The sequence below is a fragment of the Cervus canadensis genome, chromosome 6 (assembly GCF_019320065.1).
Source record: "Cervus canadensis isolate Bull #8, Minnesota chromosome 6, ASM1932006v1, whole genome shotgun sequence".
NCBI lineage: Eukaryota > Metazoa > Chordata > Mammalia > Artiodactyla > Cervidae > Cervus > Cervus canadensis.
The window spans coordinates 70,255,033-70,278,179 of record NC_057391.1 but is presented as its reverse complement, the minus strand read 5'-3'; the positions used below and the strand labels follow the sequence as shown (position 1 = coordinate 70,278,179).

Here is a 23,147-nt window from a genome sequence, read left to right as displayed (position 1 = left end):
TTACATGTGTTCCCCATCCTGATCCCCCCTCCCACCTCCCTCCCCATCCCATCCCTCTGGGTCTTCCCAGTGCACCAGCCCTGAGCACTTGTCTCATGCATCCAACCTGGGCTGGTGATCTGTTTCACCCTTGACAGTATACTTGTTTCAATGCTATTTTCTCAGAACATCCCACCCTCGCCTTCATACTTAAGGATTAGCCTGTCATTTAAATATAGTATTATTATTTTAACAATATCCATGGGTTGAACTTTTAAAACAAAATTTTACTACGTGGCCTTTCTTTGGCTTTATATTTATTCTAGTAATTGTCCAGAATCAATTTTATTCAATCATATGGTTTGAATGGAAATAGGACATTGAAATATTAGGTGGTTAACTTATTATAAGAGAAATTGAGATGAACTATAAGGAAAGAGATTTCATGGAGCATTATAAATTTTGAGTCAATATGGGAATTTCAAAAGTATTCACTTTTCAACTTGTACTATCTGTTGCTCTGATTTTACTTGTAGACCCGGTATCTAGGAAGTTTAATTGTAATACTATTTTTAACAGAATAGTTTTCTAATAGTGTTTAGGTTTATTTCACCTTTGTTTTGAAATTCAAGGTGCTCCATCCAACAGCAGCAGAATGCATATTTTTCTCAAATTAAGTGGAACATTCACTAGACAGATCATATTCTGGCCATAAAACACACTTTAAAAGCTTTAAAAGAGTATAAATGTTGCAAGGTATGTTCTCAGATCACAGTGGAGTTAAGCCAGGAATCAATGAGAGGAAGACAGGTAGAAAAATCCCCAAATATTTGGAAATTAACAGATTTCTAAATACCCCACGGGTCAAGGAAGAAGTCTTAAGATAAATTATAAAAATATTTTGAACTAAATGAAGATTTAAATATGACATATCAAGTTTCTGAGATGTAAAAGCAGTGCTTAAAGGGAAATGTATATCATTAAATGCATATATTTGAAATGAAGAAAGATATGAAACTAAATAGCTAAGCTTTCACCTTAGGCAACTAGACAAAGAAGAGTAATTTAAACCAAAGCAAGCTGAAGACAAGAAGTAATAAACCTTAGAGTAGAAATCAATGAAACAGAAAAAAATTAGAGAGAATCACTGCAACCCAAAAGCTGATTCTTGGAAAAGAATGTTAAAGTTAGCAAACCTCTAGCCAGGATAACCAAGAAAAAGGGAGAAGGCACAAATTACCATTACCAGAAATTAAAGAAAGGCCATCACTACATATCCCATGAGCATAAAAGCACGTAAAGAAATACTTTGAGTGATTTGATAGCCACTGAATCGATAACTTAGTTAAAATGGACCAATTCCTTGAAAGACACAAACTACCTAAACTCATAATAGGAGGAATAGATAAGCTGAATTGTCCTGTATCTATTAAATAAGTTAATAATTAATACAGTTCCAAAATAAGAAGTGCAGATAGTTTCATTGGTGAATTCATAGTCTTTCCCAGAAAACAGTGGTAGAGAAAACTCTCCTTACTCATTCTATGAAGCCAGTTGTTCCATCATACCAAAACCAGAAAAAGATATTACAGACCAGCATTTCTCGTGAGTGTAGATATAAAAGTCCTCAACAAAAATAGATTGCTAGGGTGTGTTAAAAGAATTACACTTAATGACTAAGTGAGATTTATTCCACATGGAAAGATGTTTCAAAATTCAAAAACCTATCACTCTCATTCGTAGTACTGATATCAGGTTAAAGAAGAAATTTGATTTGATCATATCAGTTGGCATAGAAAAAGCATTTCGCCACACCAAATAGTTGCTCATGATAAAAACTCACAGCAAAGTAGGAATAGAGAACTTCCTTAATTTGACAAGAAATATTTATGAAAAACCTGCAGCTCACAGCTGTCTGTATCTGAAAGTGCCATATATATATATTTAATTTTTATTTTATGCTAAAATAAAATGATATATGATATGTTTGTAGAGTTGATTAACTATGTTGTATTATTAATAGTTTCAAGCGTACAGCAAAGTGATTCAGTTATATATAAACATGTCTATTCTTTTTCAAATTCTTCTCCCATTTAATTTATTACAAAGTATTGGGCAGAGTTCCCTATGCTATACAGTAGGTCCTTATTGGTATCCATTTTAAATATAGCAATGTGCACATGTCAATCTCCCAATCTGTCCCTCTCTCTACCTTTTCCCCTTGGTAACCATAAGCTTGTTAGTCTGTTTCTGTTTTGTATATATTTGTTTGTATCATTTTTAAACATTCTGCATATAAGTGATATCTTATGATATTTGTCTTTCTCTGTCTGACTTACTTCATTTATTTTGATAATCTCCAGGTCCATCCATGTTGCTGCAGATGGCATTGTTTCATTCTTTTTAATGACTGAGTTATAGTCATATATATATATATATTATATATATAATATATATATATTTATACCACATCTTTATTCATTCATCTCTTGATGGACTTTTAGATAGCTTTCATGTCCTGGCTATTGTAAATGGTGCTTCAGTGAACATCGCAGTGCACATATCCTTTCGAACCATGTTTTTCTTGTGATATATGCTCAGGCATGGGATTGCTGGGTTATATGGTAGCTCTATCTTTAGTTTTTTAAGGAATCTCCATACTGTTTTCCATAGCGGCTGCACCAATTTACATTCCCACTGACAGAATGGGAGAGTTGCCTTTTGTCCCCACCCTTGCTTGTATTTATTGTTTGTAGACTTTGATGAAGGTCATTCTGACAAGTGTGAGGTGATATATCATTATAGTTTTGATTTGTTTTTCACTTATAATAATTAGTGATGTTGAACATCTTTTCATGTGCCTCTTGGCCATCTGTATGTCTTCTCTGGAGGAATATCTATTCTTGTCTTCTGCCTATTTTTTGATTGGATCATTTGTTTTTGTAATATTGAGCTTCAGTGAATTGTTTGTAAATTTTGGTAAAGTGCTATATTCTAAAATAAAAGATAAATGATTGGCATATGACTTGTGACCCAACATATTCTTCAGATGAATTTTACTTGCCTTCATACATGAATGATAGCCAGACTGAGTAAAAAACCACAGACTTTTCCCCTCAAAAATATTTATACATTTTTAACTTTCATATTTAATGGTTATTGTTTTTCTCATTCACTTTAACTGACTTCATGGCACAGCTAAAGTTGGCCAAGAAAAGTACAGTGCTTTCTCACAGGTTTGACCTGCTGAGCATTAATGGTGGTAGCTGTTTATGGAAACTAAAAGTTGGCAGCATTTTACAATGAGGTTGGGAGAAAGGGTGCTCATATTGAAAGACTGACCTTTATTTCTCAAGCTAATTGCTCTCCATTTATCTGCCTCTACATCCATCTCTCTGCATACTTTCATCAGATTCATAGAGCTCTTTCTCTTTTGAATGCATTATTTTATTCTCACAAAAATGAACTCCATTTAAATAAACTTGAGACAACTTAGACCACTTGATTTCTGAGTAATCTGTTTGATAGATCTGTAAATTAAAGTTTATAGGGAAAATCAAACTTCATTGTGAAAACCTTAGAGTAAAATATCTCTTTCCAAACCAGAATTTGTAGTGGAAGAGCTTATTTTAAATAGATTTTTATTTTGAGACTCCTCCACACCTTTCAAATACATAACAGATTTCTAAAAAAGTATTGCACAATGTAACTGTGAATGGTGTATATGAGCTACTTTCTATTATTCATGTGAGTTGTAAATTTAATATGAAAAATTCAATAGAACTAAAATATTTATGCCATTAAGCAATCATCCTACTGTCCCTATGAAACTAGCATATCAGAAAGTATATTTTGAAAACTTGGTGCAAAAATGCATCTTTCAACTTTTTGAGCAAAGGGGACCATAGAACTTTTGGGAAAGAGCAGATGAGCTTTCATGATAACACCAGAGTATCAATATGATTCGAGTATAGATCATTGAACATGGAGGCAGCAATCTTATTTTTTTATTGGAATATAAATGCTTTGCATTTTGTGTTAGTTTCTGCTGTTTGATCAAGTGAATCAGTCATGTGCATACATACATCCCTTCCCTCTTGGAGCTCTCCCTCCCACAGCCTCCTCTCACCCCTCTAGATCATCACAGAACACCTTGCTGAACTTGTGCTTATAGAAGCTTCTCACCAACTACCTATTTAACACACAGTGGTGTATATATATGTTAATCCTAATCTCTCTCTCTCTTCACCCCACCCTGCCCCACCCTGCACCATGCCCACATGTCCATTCTCTATGTCTGCATCTCTCTTCCCACCTTGAAAATAGGTTCATCTGTACCATTTTTCTAGATTCTACATATATAGTAATGTTACTTTAGATTCAACCTTGGGCACCAGAGTTACTTAACCTGAGCCTTTTTGTGACTCTTCTAGGAGTATTTTTTCTTTTTGTTTATTTTATTTATGTATTTTTCCCCAACCAAGCATGCTGACTGAGCACACAGTATGGTGCTGGCACTGTTAACTAGGTCTTGGAGATACTAAGTTCCTTCCATTATATCCTAATGGGGAGAGGGGTGGTGTGAAAAAAAAATAGATATATAATGGAAGCTTTCTTCTGATTACTCTTATTTCCTCAGTAAAAGAGGAAACATGGTTATCAGCTGAGAGTAAGGATGGTGAGGCAGTAAGGAGGGGCTGAAGGGGAGAGGAGGAGGAGGTGTGAATCAGTTGTGTAGAGAGTGGAGCAGTGAGTGGCTAAGGTGAAATTCAGCAGGTTTTCAGTGCAGCACTGAGGTCCATGTGAGACTTGTGACCATACATTTTGTTCGTATCTATGAGTGTGATTATGTGCTTACTCCACCCTAGTATAGTCAAAGGTGTGTAGATGGTAAAGTAGGTGAGTTGGATCTAACCAGAGTTGGGATCTGGTTAGGTGAGCAAGATGAAAAGAATCAGGGAGCTCAAGGATCAGGGAGAAGGGATCAAGGAGCCGAGGATATTTGCAACAGAGTAGGTTGAAGGTGTTTGCAAAAATTGGAAGCAATACTTCGATAATAAAAGCTTGGCTGGGGATATAGAAAATAGTGTTTTAAATGCAGAACAAACAAGTGAATCCACACATAGGAAAGCCAGGATATAACTTTTAAAAAAATTTCTAGAACAAGGCCATTTTACCTTTTTTAATGTGGAAAAGGGCAGTGATTGGAACAAAGGCCCATATCTTTTAAGAATGTGTCAAAATTCATTGAAATTGGTATCAGTCTCCTTTGGCTTATCTTGGTATTTTTACCAAGAAACTCAGACATATAGGTCAAAAACATGAGTAAATTGGCTAACTGTGAATTGTACTTCTAAGTTGTATCTGGAATGGTAACTAGAGTGTTATGGCAGCCAACTAACTTGAGAGTAGTACTTCCTCATAATGAATCTTATGATCATCAAAACTTCATTCTAGATGAATTTCTGCCTTTAAAATGAATGGCACTGAGTGATGTCAACTTATATATACATGATGGGTGGTAGAAGAAACTATTGAAGGGGAAGAAACCAGTCTTGATGAAGCAGTTAATATGTGTCAGGAGCTTTGTATTCTTTATAGCTCATTCCTATAATTTTGAAAATTAGTGTTATTACCTCCATTTTGCTGTTGAAGATTCTGACACTCAAAGTCTGACTGATTTTCAATCCAGTGTTCTCTCTATTGGACCATGCTGCCTTATCCCTTTCCAGTGGATACTTACTGGAGTTTGGCCATCTTAAACCCTCTGCTCTCCTTTTTCCCTAAAAGATGAAGCACAGGTTGAAAACAGTCTGATTCTGACAGGGCTGTACTGTTTTGAATCAACAGAATTTACTGATGATAATTCAAGGAGGGAAAGGTTTTTTTGTTATCTTTTGTTTCTGATACTGAGGTCCTGGGACTGTTGCTCAGATTACCAGTCAGTGGTACCTGATACATCATTTATAATAATACAGTGGGGAAAAATTACAGCCAAGAAATTCATTCTGTTGATTATCCATATGTGTTCTAAAAGCGATGGTTCAAATCTCTGCCCATTTATACAGTACAGTATTTTCAAACAGATTCAAAAACTGCCAAGACACTTAACAGTGTGAAATATCCTGTGCCAAATAGTTATGGCATCTTTGTGCCAATAATTGAGACAAAAAAAGTTTCTGTAGAATGAAAATAACAGCAAAAATAGCAGCCTTCCCCTTGTAGGAAGCCAATGGTTTTCTTTAGAGAGGAAACAACAGATGAAATATGAGTAATTATACCATGCAGTCTCTTTGGCCAAGAGTATAATTGTTTACCTAAGCTTTTTTCTTATAGATTAGAATCTTGTGTTGCAATCTAGTAGATTGATCGAACTGCTTCTGTGACTTCCTTTTATTTTTAAGATTAGGCAGTCCATGACAAAGAGGTTAATTGCAACCCAATAGAGCTAAACTAATGTTTTATTAAGAAGGAGTTGGCATCCTAAGCTTTTAGGAGAACAAATGTTCTCATAATGCCATGAACAACTTATAGAGCAAGTATTAGGCTCTTCATACTCAGCTGTCTGTTCACATTACCCCATATCGACCACATCTAAGTAACGTCAGCGAACTGTGCTGAATAATCAGTCATACCAGTTAGGTCTCAGTAAAGGTGAAATCAGTAAATGTATCGCTGGGGAAAGTTAGAACTGCTGATATGCCTTTTTTTCCCTCTGACCTAGACAGTGTGACTGCTTAACTTTTTCAAAGTTTGACTGTTTAGTGGGGGCTGCTGACAGATCAAATAAACTAATTCATTTAGTCACACGGGCAATTCCAGATGTATCCAAGAGCACAAAGGTATATAGGTATAAGGAAATTCACTGTGGCGTTGTTAGTGATAGTGAAAAATCTAAAAGTCACTTAAATGTTCGTAAGTAAAATATATATTGATCATCAGAAAAGAGCAAATGCCTAATTCTCTGAGATAATAAAGGTACAGGCAAGAATCATTTACTATGGTTGGGTGGAACTTGAGATGGAGGGAACAGAAGGGAGGTTGAAGGCTGTTGTGTTTCTTCTCTCTTCTGTTTTTTCAATAATATATTTGATAAGGTAATCTGCTGAGAGTGAAAACAGAAGGACAGCATAAAGAAAATAATGCTGTTTAGAAATGAGGACTGCCAGAAAGCTCTCACCAGAGACAAAAGATCACTGAGCAATTTAGGGAATGCATCTTTGAGTGCTCCCTTTGATTTAAATGTGAATCAAAACACTCCCCGGCTTTGCATTGGTTTTCTAGCTCTGCGAGCATTTTGATATTGAAGTGCTTAAATGGTTAAATGATTAGACAACTGCCTTTGCTTTCTCTAGGAAGAATCCTTACCAAGTATTGATATTTCCTTCTAAACATTTTCTCAGTATGTCTGAGTCAGTTTGACAATTGTCACCACCTTTTTTTTTTTTTTTTTTTCTGTTAGCAACTTCCCAGTTTTCATTTTGAGAGAAAAATTATAGTCCTCCACACTTCCTCCTCAACCCTCTACCATACCCTTTCTAGCTTCTCCAACCCAAAGCCCTTCCTTCACAAGACAGAGTTGTATTAGTATCTGCTAAGAGCTGAACATAGAAAACCAGAAGATTTGCTTCTTTATATTCTAATTTTAACTATTAGTACATATAATCTGGATGCCGTGTTAATTTCTATTTAACTTTTTAAAATGTTCTCATTCATTCAGAAATGTGTCTAGTGCCCACTATGTGACAGTCATGGAACTAGACAACTAGGGATAGAAAGAATAAAATCTGGCACCTAAAAGTCATATCATGCAGTAAACTCCCTTTTCATCTATGTTTAAGGGTTGTCTCACTCAGAATACACTGTGTGAAAATTTCAGAATGAAGAATTAACGTTTTTCTTTCTGTTTCTTTCTACTGTTTACCATGTTTTATTTTCACAGTTTTAACATTTTGTCTTCCTCCAGAACATTGAAATAAGGTAAAGGGATGAAATAGTTCTTGATTACGTTGACTTCATGTGTATGATGAGATACACATACACACAGGCACAGTTGTTTTATGTTTAAATGAGGAACTGCTGCTTCCTCATTAAAAAACTGTAGTGTGTACTCATGATTCTTGAAATAGAAAACCAGAGGATGACAATAAACATTCATTATTATGTTTATCCTTCCTTCCGCATTTGCTTCTTTGTACTATCCTAGGAAAGGAGTGAACACATGGTATTTGATGATTTGTATTCTTCCATGTGTTATTGAATTTATTCCTTTGATGTCTCCTTTAATTTTTTAAAAATACTTTCTGAACAAACCATTATCACACACAGGGAATAAAAATTATCTTCTGTTTTAATCCAATAATCAGATGTACTAATAGGTGCAACATTATTCATCTTAGAAATATGAACCTTGAGTTAGTATAAGATTGACTTGCAGTAATTCTTGGCAGTCCAGTGGCTAGGATTCTCTGCTTTCATTGTTGAGGGCCTGAGTTTGATCTCTCATCAGGGAGCTAAGATCCTGCAAGACTTGTGGCTCAGCCAGAGAAAAAGAAAAGAAAGGAAACTGAATCAATGTTGACTTGGAAGTTTCTAAAAATATTCACTGCAATTATAATACTCAGTTGCTGTAAAAAGAGAAATGATCAACAGGAAATATTTTAATATACCTGCTGCCAATATAGTTGCTGTCATCTGAGGACATCCTTATCATTTTAACCCAATAAATCAAAAACCAAACCAAAATCCAGTGATAATAATATGTGACAATATTTCATGTTAATGTTCATGCTAATAAAAATGCAGCTTATTTTTAAATCCTATTTTTAAAGTTACAAATAACTCTTGATTAGTTAGTCAATTAAAGGTCTATTTTATGGCAAGCCTCTACCAAGTTCTGAGAATGGAGAGATGAATGGCAATTTAATGGGAGTGACTGACATGCTTATCAATGACTGCATTAGTATTGTTAGTGCCATGTGAGGTATGTATCCTGTAGTGTGAATGCACAAAGGAGAGTACATCTCTCATGGGTGCATCCAAGAAGCTTCCAGTGGATCCCAGGATGCTTTGAGTTTGGAGGTACCAGTAAGCATTAGCCAGAATGATGGGAAGGGAAAAAGCATTTTGAGCAGGCAGCATGATTATAACGTGTGAAAGCATGAAAGCATTGAATGTCATAGGGTGAACAAAGAATTCCTAATGGATTTAGTTTTGTTTTTCAATTTGTCATTTTAATTTGGTAGTGATTTGAGTACAGAGTGTGTATGAGAAGTAGAAGGAGATGGATGCAGAGCAAATCTTTAGGGTCAGAGACTAAATGACACATATACCAAGGATAATCAGTGTTATCCTGAAGGCCTCTAGGGATCTCTTAAAGAATTTAAAATGGGAGAAGGGCATAGTAAAACCTGTGCTCTAGAAAGAGCTCTGGCATCAATGTGGAAAATATGTGGTCAGAGAACAGAATATAGACTATAGTTTTTAGGAGCTACTGTCTAACTCAGGTGAAAGATGATATATATGACATGACATATTAGAGATGGAGAAAGGAGATTAAATTTTAGGATATTTATGGAAGGAATTGGATGTGTGTGTGTGTGTGTGTGTGTGTGTGTGATGTGATAGTGAAGGAGGCTGGTGAATCTCAAGTTTCTGATTTGGACAGCTGGAAATATTGTTGAGTCATTCACTGAGACCAAGAATCCACGATAAAAGCAGAGTTGGAGATGTGGGGAGAAGGTGATGATAAGATCAGTTTTGGACATGTTAAGAGTCATCTGAGTAAGAGGTGACCAATGGCCAATTAGACATAGGTCTAGTACTTGGAAGAAAAGTCTAAGTTGGTGATATCGATTGCTTGATAGTGTTTTATGTTGATGTTTAGTTCTTAGAGTTGATGGCATATCTGGTACTTCCTTGTTTTTCTAGCATATTGCACAGGGCAAACTTTAGGGTTGCATGCAATTTCCAAAACCTAACATTCTAGTCACTAGGATGAGCACCATTAAGGAAAAAGAATAAAAATCTTCTATCAACCAGTACCAGTTTACTCTTTTCCCCAATCCAATAGTTGATATCATAGAGTGAGCTGAATTGATGGGCCAATATAAAGCCTAAATGAAGCCAGAATTAGATTGAAAAATAGCAGTAAAGTATGATGTCATCTACCTTGTGTGGCTTGAAAGACATTTGGTTGTGTCTGCTCAGGATTTCTTCCTTCATTTTTTGTCACATTGTCTGAAATTTCATCAGTTCCATTAGGGTCATTCCATTGGACCATCATGAGTTTTCATTTTTAAGGAGTTGTTTGGTAAATACCCTAGTTAAAGGTAATAATGTGGAAATTATCAAATGATCTTACTGGAGTTTGTAATAGATTAGAGCTTTTGGGGATAGCTAGAGAAAGGCTGATTGAGATAGGAGCAGACTGGTTGGTTTTGTTCCACTTGGTCACATCTCATTGACATTTCCTTAAAGTTAATTAGCTTAATAATGAAAAATTAATGATTTTAATAATGGAAATAATGGAAGAAATTTCTTTTTTATTAAATTCACATTCCTTCCCCTCAGAAGTTAAAGTTGCTACACTTTTAGAAAACATTATTAAAGATTCTATATAGTCCCAAAATAATCTTTAAATACCAGTGAAATTGTTAGTAAGAGAGAAATAACATTTTGCTATGTTACAAAGAAGATGGAGGTCTGTGATATGAACTACAGTATGTGAGATTTGTTGAAGTTGCACTTTATTCTCTTATGTATGTATATCTTCACATAAGTATACAATAAGACTGTTTTTATTATGGTAATGCTACCTTCTATAATAAATACCCCCCAGCTTAAGTAGTTTAACACAATAGAAGCCTATTTCTTGCTCATATAACAATCCAAGCAATTGATCCTTGGCATATGGCATTCTTCTGTGCTCTGATTCAGTGGCTGTGCCATCCCCTGGGGCCTTATTGTCATTTTCATACAGCTAGCAGAAGGAGAGAGAAAGGATGGAGAAGTTTCACTTGCTTCTTAAGTTATTGCATGCATGGAAATGACACACATCACTTTTGCTCCCATTCCATTGGTGAGAACTAGAGACATGCCCATACCTAGAGGCACAAGAATGCTGGAAACTGCATTCCTGGCTGGGCAACTGTTTCCCAATAACAAACCTATACAGTGCAAGGGGGAGGACAGAATTTTATGGACACCTAGCTGCTTGGACTATACGATATTAATAGATTTGCACAAAACACAAAGATCACACATAAAAGTTACTTATTATTTTATAACTGCACTTGAAGTATATGATGATGCCTGTGTAAAAATAAAACGCTTTAGGTTGATACTTTTCAATAGTTCTGCATTTTCGTTAGCATGAAGTGCTAACTTTTCATTACTTATGTTATTTCTGAGATCCCTTGAATATGAGCAAGAATATTGACTTCTATATTCATTATGTGTGAAAAACTGAGAGTTTCTTTCCTTATTTTTAAGGTTGGACAAAATTTGCTCGATTGACACGGGCTTTGACAAATAGCCGAAGTGTTTTGCAACAGCTCACGCCAATGAATAAAACAGAGGTGGTCCACAAACATTCAAGACTAGCTGAAGTAAGTGCAAGATTAACTTTACCTCTCAACATGCTGGTGGTGGCACATTTCCCCTGTCCAAATGTCTCAATATTGATATTTCTAGCTATTATTTTACAAATACTTATGTGTTAATTGATTTTCCCTTGTAAAATTGTAGAAATTTCATATATTTCTTTTTATGCTCTCCTGCTTTGAAAATGGGGAGGTACTTTACAACATCCCAGGTGATGTCTGTAGAATATGAGGTTTTCTTTGAGCAAATGAGATAGAAAGTTCATTCATTCACTTGTGTGTGCAGCATAGACTTATTGAGGGTTTGCTCTTTGCTTGGTGCTATGCAAAGGATATAAAGATGAATAGGCCATGGACCCTATCATCAAGGAGTTAAATATCCAGCAGAGAAGGGAGGTGGTACCTGAATGAGATGATACATGGGCTAAGTGAATTTTTTTTTTTAGTTTATAGTTGATTTATAATGTTGTGTTGTTGGTTTCTGGTATACGGCAAAGTGATTATATATATATATATATATATATATAATATAGTATATATATTTTGATATTCTTTGAATCATAGGTTATTATAAGACATTGAATATATAGTAGTTATTATAAGATTTTAAATATATGTTGTTTATCTATTTTATGCATAGTAGTTTGTATCTGCTAATTCTAAGCTCCTAATTTTTCATTCCCCCCTTCCCCTTTGGTTACTTTAAGTTCGTTTTCAAAGTCTGTGGGTCTGTTTCTATTCTGTTGTTTATCTATTTTATGCCTAGTAGTTTGTATCTGCTAATTCTAAGCTCCTAATTTTTCATTCCCCCCTTCCCCTTTGGTTACTTTAAGTACGTTTTCAAAGTCTGTGGGTCTGTTTCTATTCTGTAAATAAGTTAATTTGTATCATATTTTGTATTCTATATATAAGTAATATATCATATTTGTCTTTCTTTGTCTGACTTACTTCATGTAGTTTGATAATCTCCAGATCCATCCATGTTGCTGAAAATGGCATTATTTCATCCTTTTTAATGGATGAGTAATATTCCATTGTATATATGTACCACATCTTCATCTATTCCTCTGTCCAAGGACATTTAGATTACTTCCATGTCTTGGCTATTGTAAATAGTTCTGTTATATTGGGGTGCATGTATCTTTTCAAATTAGAGTTTTCTCCAGAATTATTGGGCTGAGTGAATCTTGAAGGAAAAATGTAGTGAAGAAGAGATGAAGGTCATTTATGCAAGAGAGGCCAGCATGTCCAAAGACTCAGTGATGCGATAGTATGGTGCCTTTGACTGTGAATTCAATGTGGATGAAGTCAGGTAGGAAAGGAAAGGTTAAGGTGGTATATAGTGAACAGTGGTGGTTGGTGTCCCATGTGCCAGGGAAATGACATTGTCATATTTGTGCTTCACAAACCTCTCAAAGGGAGATTGGTCTCAATGGTATTTGTAATCTTGTTTTAACTGTATTAATTTGAAAACATTATTCTAAGAAGTTGACACCCATAGATGTCACCAGATTCCCGAGAGACCCATGGCACAAAAATGGTCAAGAACCCTTGTTTGACCTAGTGGCTCTATGTTGAAATGGTAACTAGAGAAACAAGTTAAGAGGTTCTAGTAGTAATTCAGCTAGGACAACTGTGACCTTAAGCAAGGGAGCCAGTAGCAGAAGAGGGCAGATTGCAGATGTACTAAGATTAGAGTCAACACATTTGTTGATGGGTTAGAAATGAATGTGAGAAAGGGGATGAGTCAAGGACAACTCTATGTTTTTGGCTTGAACAACTGGATGGACAGATAGTATTGTTGTTGTTGTTCAGTTGTTACGTTGTGTCCAACTCTGCGATCCCATGGACTGCAGCACGCCAAGTTTTCCTGTCCTTCGTTACTCCCAGAGTTTGCTCAAATTCATGTCTATTGAGTTGGTGATGGTATCTAACCATCTCATTCTCTGCCTCCCTCTTCTCCTTTTGCCTTCAATCTTTCCCAGTATCAGGGTCTTCTCCAGTGAGTTGTTCTTCCCATCGGTTGGACAAAGTATTGGAGCTCTAGCTTCAGCATCAGTACTTCCAATGAATATTCAGGGTTGATTTCCTTGAGGATTGACTGGTTTGATCTCCTTACAGTGCAAGAGACTCTCAAGTCTTTTCCAACACCACAGTTTGAAAGCATCAATTCTTCAGTGCTCAGTCTTCTTTATGGTCCAACTCTCACATCTGTATATGACTACTGGAAAAACCATAATTTGACTCTGTGGACCTTTGTCAGCAAAGTGATGTCTTTGCATTTTAATATTCTTTCTAGGTTTTTCAGAGTTCTTCTCCCAAGGAGCAAGTGCCTTTTAATTTCATGGCTACAGTCACCGTCTGCAGGGGTTTTGAAAGCGAAAGTTGCTTAGTTGTGACCAGCTCTTTGCAACAGTCCATGGAATTCTCCAGACCAGAATACTGGAGTGGGTAGTTTTTCCCTTCTCCAGGGAATCTTCCCAACCCAGGAATCAAACTGGGGTCTCTTGCATTGCAGGTAGATTCTTGGAGCCCCCACCAGATAAAATCTATGACTACTTTCATTTTTTCCCCCTTGTACTTGCCATGAAGTGATGGGACCGGATGCCAAGATCTTAGTTTTTTGAATGTTGAGTTTTAAGCCAGGTTTTTCACTCTCTTCTTTCACCCTCATCAAGATGCTCTTTAGTTCCTCTTTACTTTCTGCCATTAGGGTAGTATCATCTGCATATCTGAAGCTGTTGATGTTTCTCCTGGCAATCTTGATTCCAGCTTATTACTCATCCAGTCCAGCATTTCACTGATGCACTCTGCATATAAGTTAAATAAGCAGGGTGGCAACATACAGCCTTGTAGTACTCTTTTCCCAATTTTGAACCAGTCAGTTGTTTCATGTCTGGTTCTAACTGTTGCTTCTTGACTTGCATACAGGTTTATCAGGAGACAGGTAAGGTGGTCTGGTATTCCTATCTCTTTAAGAATTTCCCACATTTTGTTGTGATCCACACAATCAGACTTTAGCGGAGTCAATGAAGCAGAAGTAGATGTTTTTCTGGAATTCTCTTGCTTTTTCTATGATCCAGTGGATATTGGCAAAATATTTGATCTCTGTTTCCTCTTCCTTTTCTAAATCCAGCTGGTACATCTGGAAATTCTCAGTTCATGTGTTGCTGAAGCCTAGCTTGAAGGATGTTGTGCATAACCTTACCAGCATATGAAATAAGTGCACTTGTATGGTAGCTTGAATGTTCTTTGGCATTGCCCTTCTTTGGGATTGGAATGAAAACTGACCTTTTCCAGTCCTGTGTCCACTGCTGAGTTTTCCAAATTTGCTGGCATATTGAGTGCAGCACTTTAAAAGATGATGGCTACTGTTGGTTAATAAAATCTCAGATAGAAGAGGAAGAAAAGGAGGTTTGGGAACAATGACAGTAAATTTACTCTTGGGCATACTAAGTTTGAAGTTACTGACAGGAAATTCAAGTGGAGATCTTTAAAAGGAAGTGGGATTTATGGGTCTGCCTCTCAAGGGGTATCTGGGTTTGAGTTGCAGGCCTTGGTATCATCCTCACAGATATGGCTGTTAAAGTCAGAGGACTGGGTGATGTTACCCATACAGAGTGTATTGAAACCAAAGAGAAAAGGAATGAGGACAGAACTCCAAGGCAGCTAGAAATTTTGCTGTTGACTTGTTTTACATAATCATCTTGTGTCTTATGGGTACAAAAGATGACAAAATAGCTAATCAAGTTACCAAGACTGTGCTGAGCACTTACTGGGCACTCACAAAATATTCTGAGGTAACTAACTAAGGAAGACAAAGATACAGTTAAATATGTAAGTTCTTCAGTTTGTTTTGCTGGTGAAAGGTTAGCTGAATTTCTCCAAAGTAACCTTCTTAACTTGTTGCAGATACTAGATCTTATTTGGAGAAAGTTGGGGAGCAAAAATTCTTCAAATTGGGAGAGTTTTGGAGTTTTTCTTGGAATATAGCTAACAGGGCGATGTGTCTGATTTTCTGGCACCTTTGAGGAGAGAGTAATACTTTGATGTGTAGAAATGTTTTTAAAAGCCCAAGTAAGACATTAACATACCTAAATGTTAAATGATAATAGTAATCGTAATATTTTAAAAGATAATATGCAGTTGGCACAAGATTTAATGCACTCAATCAGATACAACTTCCTTTTTCATATAATGTTTTTTATTAAGTACTACTTGACTTTGAAGCTACTTTCTTTTCTGCCTTTGGTTGTTTGTTTCTTTCTATAAATCAAGGTAAAGTGTAGGAGCTTATTTCTGTGACTACCGACTTTTTTGTCGTGATTCTTTCTAGGTCTTAACTATACCCTATCCAGTTTTTCTTTCTTTGTTAATACAACTGGGAAAGCACATGAGGAAAGAGACTATAGAGAGGAAAAATTTCTACCTTAGCACCCCAAATCACTGAAGATGGTTTTTTCCTCTGCCTCAAATGGAGAGTTCCTATCCCCTGGACAGCTCATCACTTTTCATTTTTACTCTTGATGAATTTTCATTCCTGTTTCTTCCCATCTGATTTTTTTCTTTGTTTGCTTTGCCTTTTGGTTATTGTTCATTTCTTTATCTGTCATCCCTAATTTATAAAGCTGATTCAGATACAAAACTGCTTTATGTCAGATCTTAGGCCTTGATTTCAGAGAACATGTGGAAATAACAAGTTTTTCTACACAGATAGTCTATGTATACTCTCAGGTTTTCAAAGACTGACCGAAAAGAGGCACCAAGTTAGCAGAAAGACTTTTTCCATCTGTAGTCAGAATCATGTAATTTGCTCAGCTTGAGTATTTGGATTTGCTGTTAAATTTCAAGCCCTTTTACTTTTTCCAACGCATATACATTTTATCTTATTTCCACTAGGCCTCCTAAATTTAGAGCTGATCCCCGGTTTCAAGGATTCTGGTCTCTGTGTAGGCAATTCATCAGTTTTCAACATGCTCTGACATTCTACTGATTGAATTCAGCTTCCACTTGCATTTGTGGTTCTGATTCCTTTAGAGTCAGTGTTCTCCCGATATTCAGAGAGAAAGAATGTGTCTGTATCAGTACAAAAATACATCAGGGCATGTGATTTCATCCCCGTCTATCCAAGGCTTACTGCTCCTGAAAGTACAAATGAAATAAAGTGAACAGTTGTTACTCACTGCTTTATAAAAGCCCCAGTGACGGGGCTGAGATTAAAGCAGTGCTCTACCTAGGAGAAACATCAAAACTGAAGCACTGGTGTGTCCCGTCCCTTTCTTTGTTGGTGTTGCCTTTCTTCTCCTACTCTTCCTGCTCCTCCTTTTTCTCTTGGAGCAGTTTTGGATTGCTTTAAAAATTCAAGTCACCGTCTGAAGAACTGGGTTATGAATGTTTAAAGAAATAGAAGACAAGGATTTTTATTTTGAGCTATACACTATCATCACCTGGAAAGATTTTGAAAGTACAGATTCTCTGAATTTAATTTAATACACAAAATGAATTTAATTATTTTCTGGCATGGGGTCTAGGCATGAGTATACTGTATTTTTAACAACTTCTCTAGATGATTCTAGTTTGTAGCCAGATTTAAGAAATACTGAACTCAAGAGTGAGTTCATCTCTAGAGGAGACACCTCATATTAATCCAGGGTGCTGAGTGGGACCAATTTGTCTATTAGCACAGAGTGTAGCACCAATAACACTTTCAGGGGTCCACCACGATGCCTGAATTTCTACTAGCAGTTGAAGGAAACGATGAACTTTTAGGTAAAAAAATAAATAATTAAATATTCATCTTTGTAATAATGCTGTTAAAATAAAAATATAATTTTAAATAAAAATATAAATATTAAATAAACTATATTTTTATTTAAAATGCAATTTTAAATAAAATTTATACATTTATGTTGCATTTATATTTAAATAAAGATAAAAATATTAAATAAAATAGAATTTTTATTTTATTATATTTAAGGAGGAAGGGGTCCAGGAAGGCAAAAATACCAAGTGCCCATAAAGGTCCTAATGCAATCTGGCACTGAGTTTATTTTTTAAGTGTGTTTCTTTGTGCTCAAACTACAGAGTGTATAAATACATATGGTATAATACTAACAATGAGTATGAAGGAAATTTTCATGTTTAACACAGTGATGTTGGAATGAATAGATCTGTGGTTGAAAGGTGAAAGAGAAGCCATGATTCTATAGGAGTCTGTACATGTAATTCTGTGTCTCAACATGAAACTTAACTTACCTGTAGGATAATTTGTTGCTAAGTAATTTAAGATCTCATGGAAAAAGTATTACTGGGGTACTGATAATGAGCATAAATATGTAAAAATCTTTATAAATAATTCTTATAGCTCCCAAACTTAAAACAATAATTATAATATACATCTAAAGAGAATATCAGTGATTTTTGCACATTTCAAAATAGCAATGATTATATTATATGCTGTTTTCAGCCGTATAAGTTCTATGTCTGAGAGACTTCAGGGTAAGTCTCAAATTTCAAAAAATGCTAGTTTACTTATTTTGCTTTGTGGCATATAAATTACAGGCTAACAGGTATTTTTGTTTACATCTATTTGTGCATTGACATAAATTTAGTGCATTTATGATTTTATAATTTGAACTTATTGACTCCTATTTTCTGGGTCCCATTAGTCTTAGGGGCACTGAATAATTGAATGTGTAAGTGGTAAAGCTGCTGAAAATATTGTTCATCAAAGTCCCACTTATATACTCCTTAATACACAGGTTTACTCAGCTATAGCTTCATTGGTGGCATGAAGCAGAGGTCTTCAACCTGCTTCTTCAACTCCTTTTCACAATTTCCATGTTCCAGGTTCTGGAAGGAGGTGCCAAGTCCTGTTTGTTACCTTTTCCCAGGGTTGCCCAGACCTCTGCTCTTGCACTGTCATCTGCTTTTTCTCATTGTCTCTTTAATGAGACCTAATCAGTATAAGTCAGGGTTCGTATAAATTTGTATAAAAAATTGTCAAATTGTCCAAAAGGTATGGAGAAACAAACCTGACTAGAATTTTTTTCTAAAGGAAATTTGCGTCTGGGCAGGAAATCCAGTATTCTTTAAATCTGATTGAAAGGGATATGGGGGAAAGCAGGCTATAACATTTATAACTCTGATACTGCTGTGCCCATCAGTAGGGCCCTGGTTGAGTCCCATGCAACAGCAAGATCATGAATAGTGGGGCCCTGGGGTTCAGCAAAGCCTTTAGAATCAAAGTTATGCTCCTTCAAAGCCCAAATATATAAAGAATGGATAATGGTGAGCCATGCAAATAATAGCTGGACAGTCTGTGAGATGTGTGATTCTAGGCACCTTTGCCTAGTGAATGTGTAGAAGGCACTTCCAGTAGTGGGTGTCCAGCCGTGCTGTGGATCAGTGTTGGTGTTGGAGGAGGTCATCAAGAGGATGGGACTGCCAGGTGATCCTTGAGCGGGACCCAGGCACTTGGAAGCTCCTCACCCCCTCCCTTGTCCTTGAAATGTACTTTCTGCCCACCATTCCCATTGTGAGAGCTTTTCAAGGATACAATCTTGAGAGAGTTAGCTGTGGTTGAGACCATCTGGACTGTATATATGACTGAAGCCAGTTAAACCTCTGTATAAACTTTTAAGATTTGGTGGTGGGTTCTGAGACCTCTGGTTTTATGGTTACCCAATAAAACCTTGTAAGTTCCCTTGCCTATGAAAACTGCCACCTACCAATCTGGAGTGGTCTGCCTTTTTTTGGTCTCTTTCTGCCCTCCGTGTGTGGGGATCAGTTTCTGAACGAGTTGGCCACGGGAGAGGAAGTTAGAGGGAATGGCAGACAGATCAACTTCTTTAGAGTGATTGGACTTGTAGTGACTTTGGATGAACCTTGATACAACTCTGGAGAAGAGATATAATTACAGAGCATGGCTGGCTTTGAAACCAGTGGTTTGCCTGCAGAAAATTTGAATTCATTACTACCTTTGCAGAGATGTACAGGTCACTTATAAATACATTTTGTCTCTTTTAGGTTCTTCAGCTGGGATCAGATATCCTTCCTCAGTATAAGCAAGAAGCGCCAAAGACACCACCACACATTATTTTACACTATTGTGCTTTTAAAACAACTTGGGATTGGGTGATTTTAATTCTTACCTTCTACACCGCCATTATGGTTCCTTACAACGTCTCCTTCAAAACGAAGCAGAACAACATAGCCTGGCTGGTGCTGGACAGTGTGGTGGATGTTATTTTTCTGGTTGACATTGTTTTAAATTTTCACACAACCTTTGTGGGACCTGGTGGAGAGGTTATTTCTGACCCCAAGTTGATAAGGATGAATTATCTGAAAACTTGGTTTGTGATCGATCTGTTGTCTTGTTTACCTTATGACATCATCAATGCCTTTGAAAATGTGGATGAGGTAAGTTTCTTTTTTTTTTTAGTACTTTAATCACATGTTTTGAGAAAATTAGGATAAAAGAAGTTTATAAATAGCCTAAACTTCTTTATAGTCACCACTTTCAACCTTCATCCTACTAAATACCTTCCATAAATGATCATATTTTATTACTTTATAATTTTTATTCACTCTTTAAAAAATTTCTGGTTAAAAATACTAGGAAATGGCTGTGGTTGAAAGTTGTGTTTGAAGGAGGAGAAGAAAAGCCACAGCATTTGAAGTCAAATATGGTTTATGAACTAGACAGTTGATTGAAAGATAATGAAATAGATGTATTTTTTGGGGAAAACAGTAGCATTTTAAAACTCTGTGCACCCACAGATGTTTTAATTCCTCCCCTCCAGATACATATGGTAGCAGTGCTTGTGTTAACAAAAAGATCCAGAAAACCTTTATGGTAGAGAAATTCTTGAAGTTTTGCCTTTTTGGTTTCTCTTTTTTATACTTTTTTCTTTAAATTTTGCCTAATCATTTGTGGTTACAGACTGTATTAGATGACTTCTGATATCTGGTCTAATTCAAGATTTTGCTTATTCAGTGTCATCTGCACAACTAGAAATGTTAAAACATATGTAATGTCTTAACGACCATTTCATCCAAAGCTTCTCAGTTTCTAACTTAGTTGTGGATGATTTTCAACTTGCTATACCAAGGATGTATATAAATGAATCAGTATAGAATGTATCTGTTTTTAAAATGTGTTCATAATAGTAATTGCAAACTTAATTTCCCTAAAGATTCTACTCTGTCCTCATAGACTGTTCAGATAGGAAATTCTCCACTACATTCATTCGTTCTGTGTGTGTAGGGAGGTAGATTGCAACTTTTCTTCAGGATCTTTTCCCATAAAGATTTCTGCATTGAATCAGCTTTAATGATACTAAAAAGTATTTCCAGAAAGTTTAGTATAGACATTGTATTTTGATCCTATACACATAATTGTTACTTTAAAAATTCAAGGAAAAAAGAATCATAGTAATTTGTTTCTGATTTTAAATCCATCTACATCAAGCTTTTAAGGTATATTTCTTTCCTATTTCCCTTCTGGAAGGATTGATATGGGTTAATTTTGAAAATGCTAATCTTATGATAAGAAGATAATAAGTAGTATTTATATGTTCACTTACTGAATAGATTAATATATTAAGATCAATGCATTAAGATTTCCATTATTTAGAACATTGGCATAAAGATTTTAATACAAATAATCAAAAGATTGGTTTAGTTTACAGAAAAGAAAATAAATTAAATTGCATTATAATAAATGCATCTAAAATACTATATAAATATATGACAATATCCTCAGACTTATTAAGGAAAATGCAAAGTAAACTTATAGACTATACTGACATGCCATCAGTTATCACACACACTGGGTTGGAGAATATGGTGTCTGAGAATGTGTGCTGCTCAGATCTTCCTTCATGGAAGCCTGCTGCATGAAGCACAGTTAGGGGCTTCCTGGAAGTGGCTCCTGGTTTGGAAAAGACTTTCTTTAGCATCCCTTTCAAACTCAGCATTCAGTGATATCACACTGTCACCCTGGTACTTTGAAATTGGCCACAGTGGGAGTATTTACACCCTTAAAGTGGCAAATGCTATAAATAAGGGCTTAAAAAAAACTTTCTATGGCATTAGTTGTTAATCATTTACCAATATACCACTGAATACAGTTGACTGACACTTGCTATGGCTTTCTGATCTGCTGCGGGTCACAGTTCAAAGCTGTTTCCCCAAGGCTGCACTCAACCAATGCCTAGGAATAGTGGTAATATTATGATTGGGCTTATCAGGTGGCTCAGTGGTAAAGAATCTACCTGCCAAGCAGGAGACGTGAGTTTGATCTCTGGGTTGAGAAGATTCCCTGGAGAAGGAAGTGGCAATCCACTCCAGTTGTCTTGCTTGGAAAATCCAATGAACAGAAGAGCCTGGCTACAGTACATGGAGTTGCAAAGAGTCAGACATGACATAGTGATTAAACCACCACCACCAATATTATGATTAGTTACTCCTGCTCAAGAAGAACTCCTCCGCTGAGCAACTTTTGCCCTGGAACTCCCCATTTACCTGTACTGTGGTTGAGGCTCTTTCTACACAATTCTTCCTTCCATCTTTAAAGGTTTCAGATGTGCACTGTGGTCTGAAGACTCCTCCCTCCTTTCTCCTTCATAGGCATTTATCTCAGTGAAAGTCTTGCATATCTAACCCTGACTTGGCATCACTTGGTAAGGGATCTGAGTTGATGCAGTGGTGGTGTGAAGTCTCTTATACATTGCTCAAGGGAATACTGGTAAAACTTACATGAAGAATAATTGGCAATATCTAATTTTTTAAAAGAGAAGACCCTAGAGACAACCGCTTTCAGACTGTTTAGGGGATTCTTTTAATATTTGCTCCCATCACCAAACAGCAAGACTGTGTACAACAGCTTTCAGACTGTTTAGGGGATCTTTTAATATTTGCTTCCATCACCAAACAGCAAGACTGTGTAGTTACCCATTTTGGGACTTGTCTTTGACGTCTCACTATGAAATTGGAGGTTTCAGCCTCTTTCTCCCTGCCCTCACTGTATCCATGCACTTATTTCCATCACCTCATTCTCACACTATAGATATATCATCCTTTTGGTTGCATAAATAGTGTTTATATCACCATGTCTACAAATAATGCTATTTATAACTGAAAGTGAAAGTAAAAGTTGTGTCCGACTCTTTGTGACCCCATGGACTACACTGTCCACAGAATTCTCCAGGCCACAATACTATCGTGGGTAACCTTTCCCTTCTCCAGAGGATCTTCCCAACCCAGGGATTGAACCCACATCTCCCTCATTGCAGGCAGATTCTTTACCAGATGAGCCACAAGGGAAGCTCATTTGTAACTGAACCTTCAACATATTGTGATTACTTTTCCTCTTCTGCACTTTCCATTTTCTTGAGAGTTGATAATTGTCTGGTTTTATCATTTGCTTTCTTTTATGTACTCATCACTCACTCAACCACTAAACTCTGCCAGTTGTCTAAAGCTCCCTTCCTTACATTGATGCAAGCAATATCCTATCAACATCATTTTCTTAAACAGATCTCTCTTCATCCTACCCTCCTA

General features: G+C 36.2%; 1 protein-coding gene across 1 annotated transcript in view; it reads left to right on the top strand.

The window, feature by feature from the left end:
- KCNH5 (potassium voltage-gated channel subfamily H member 5) overlaps window positions 1–23,147 on the top strand; it is a 348,314-nt gene that overhangs the window by 46,295 nt on the left and 278,872 nt on the right. The window contains exons 5-6 of the mRNA XM_043472246.1: window positions 11,473–11,588; window positions 19,611–20,003. Of these exons, the coding sequence (XP_043328181.1) occupies window positions 11,473–11,588; window positions 19,611–20,003 (509 nt within the window). The remainder of the gene's footprint in view (window positions 1–11,472; window positions 11,589–19,610; window positions 20,004–23,147) is intronic.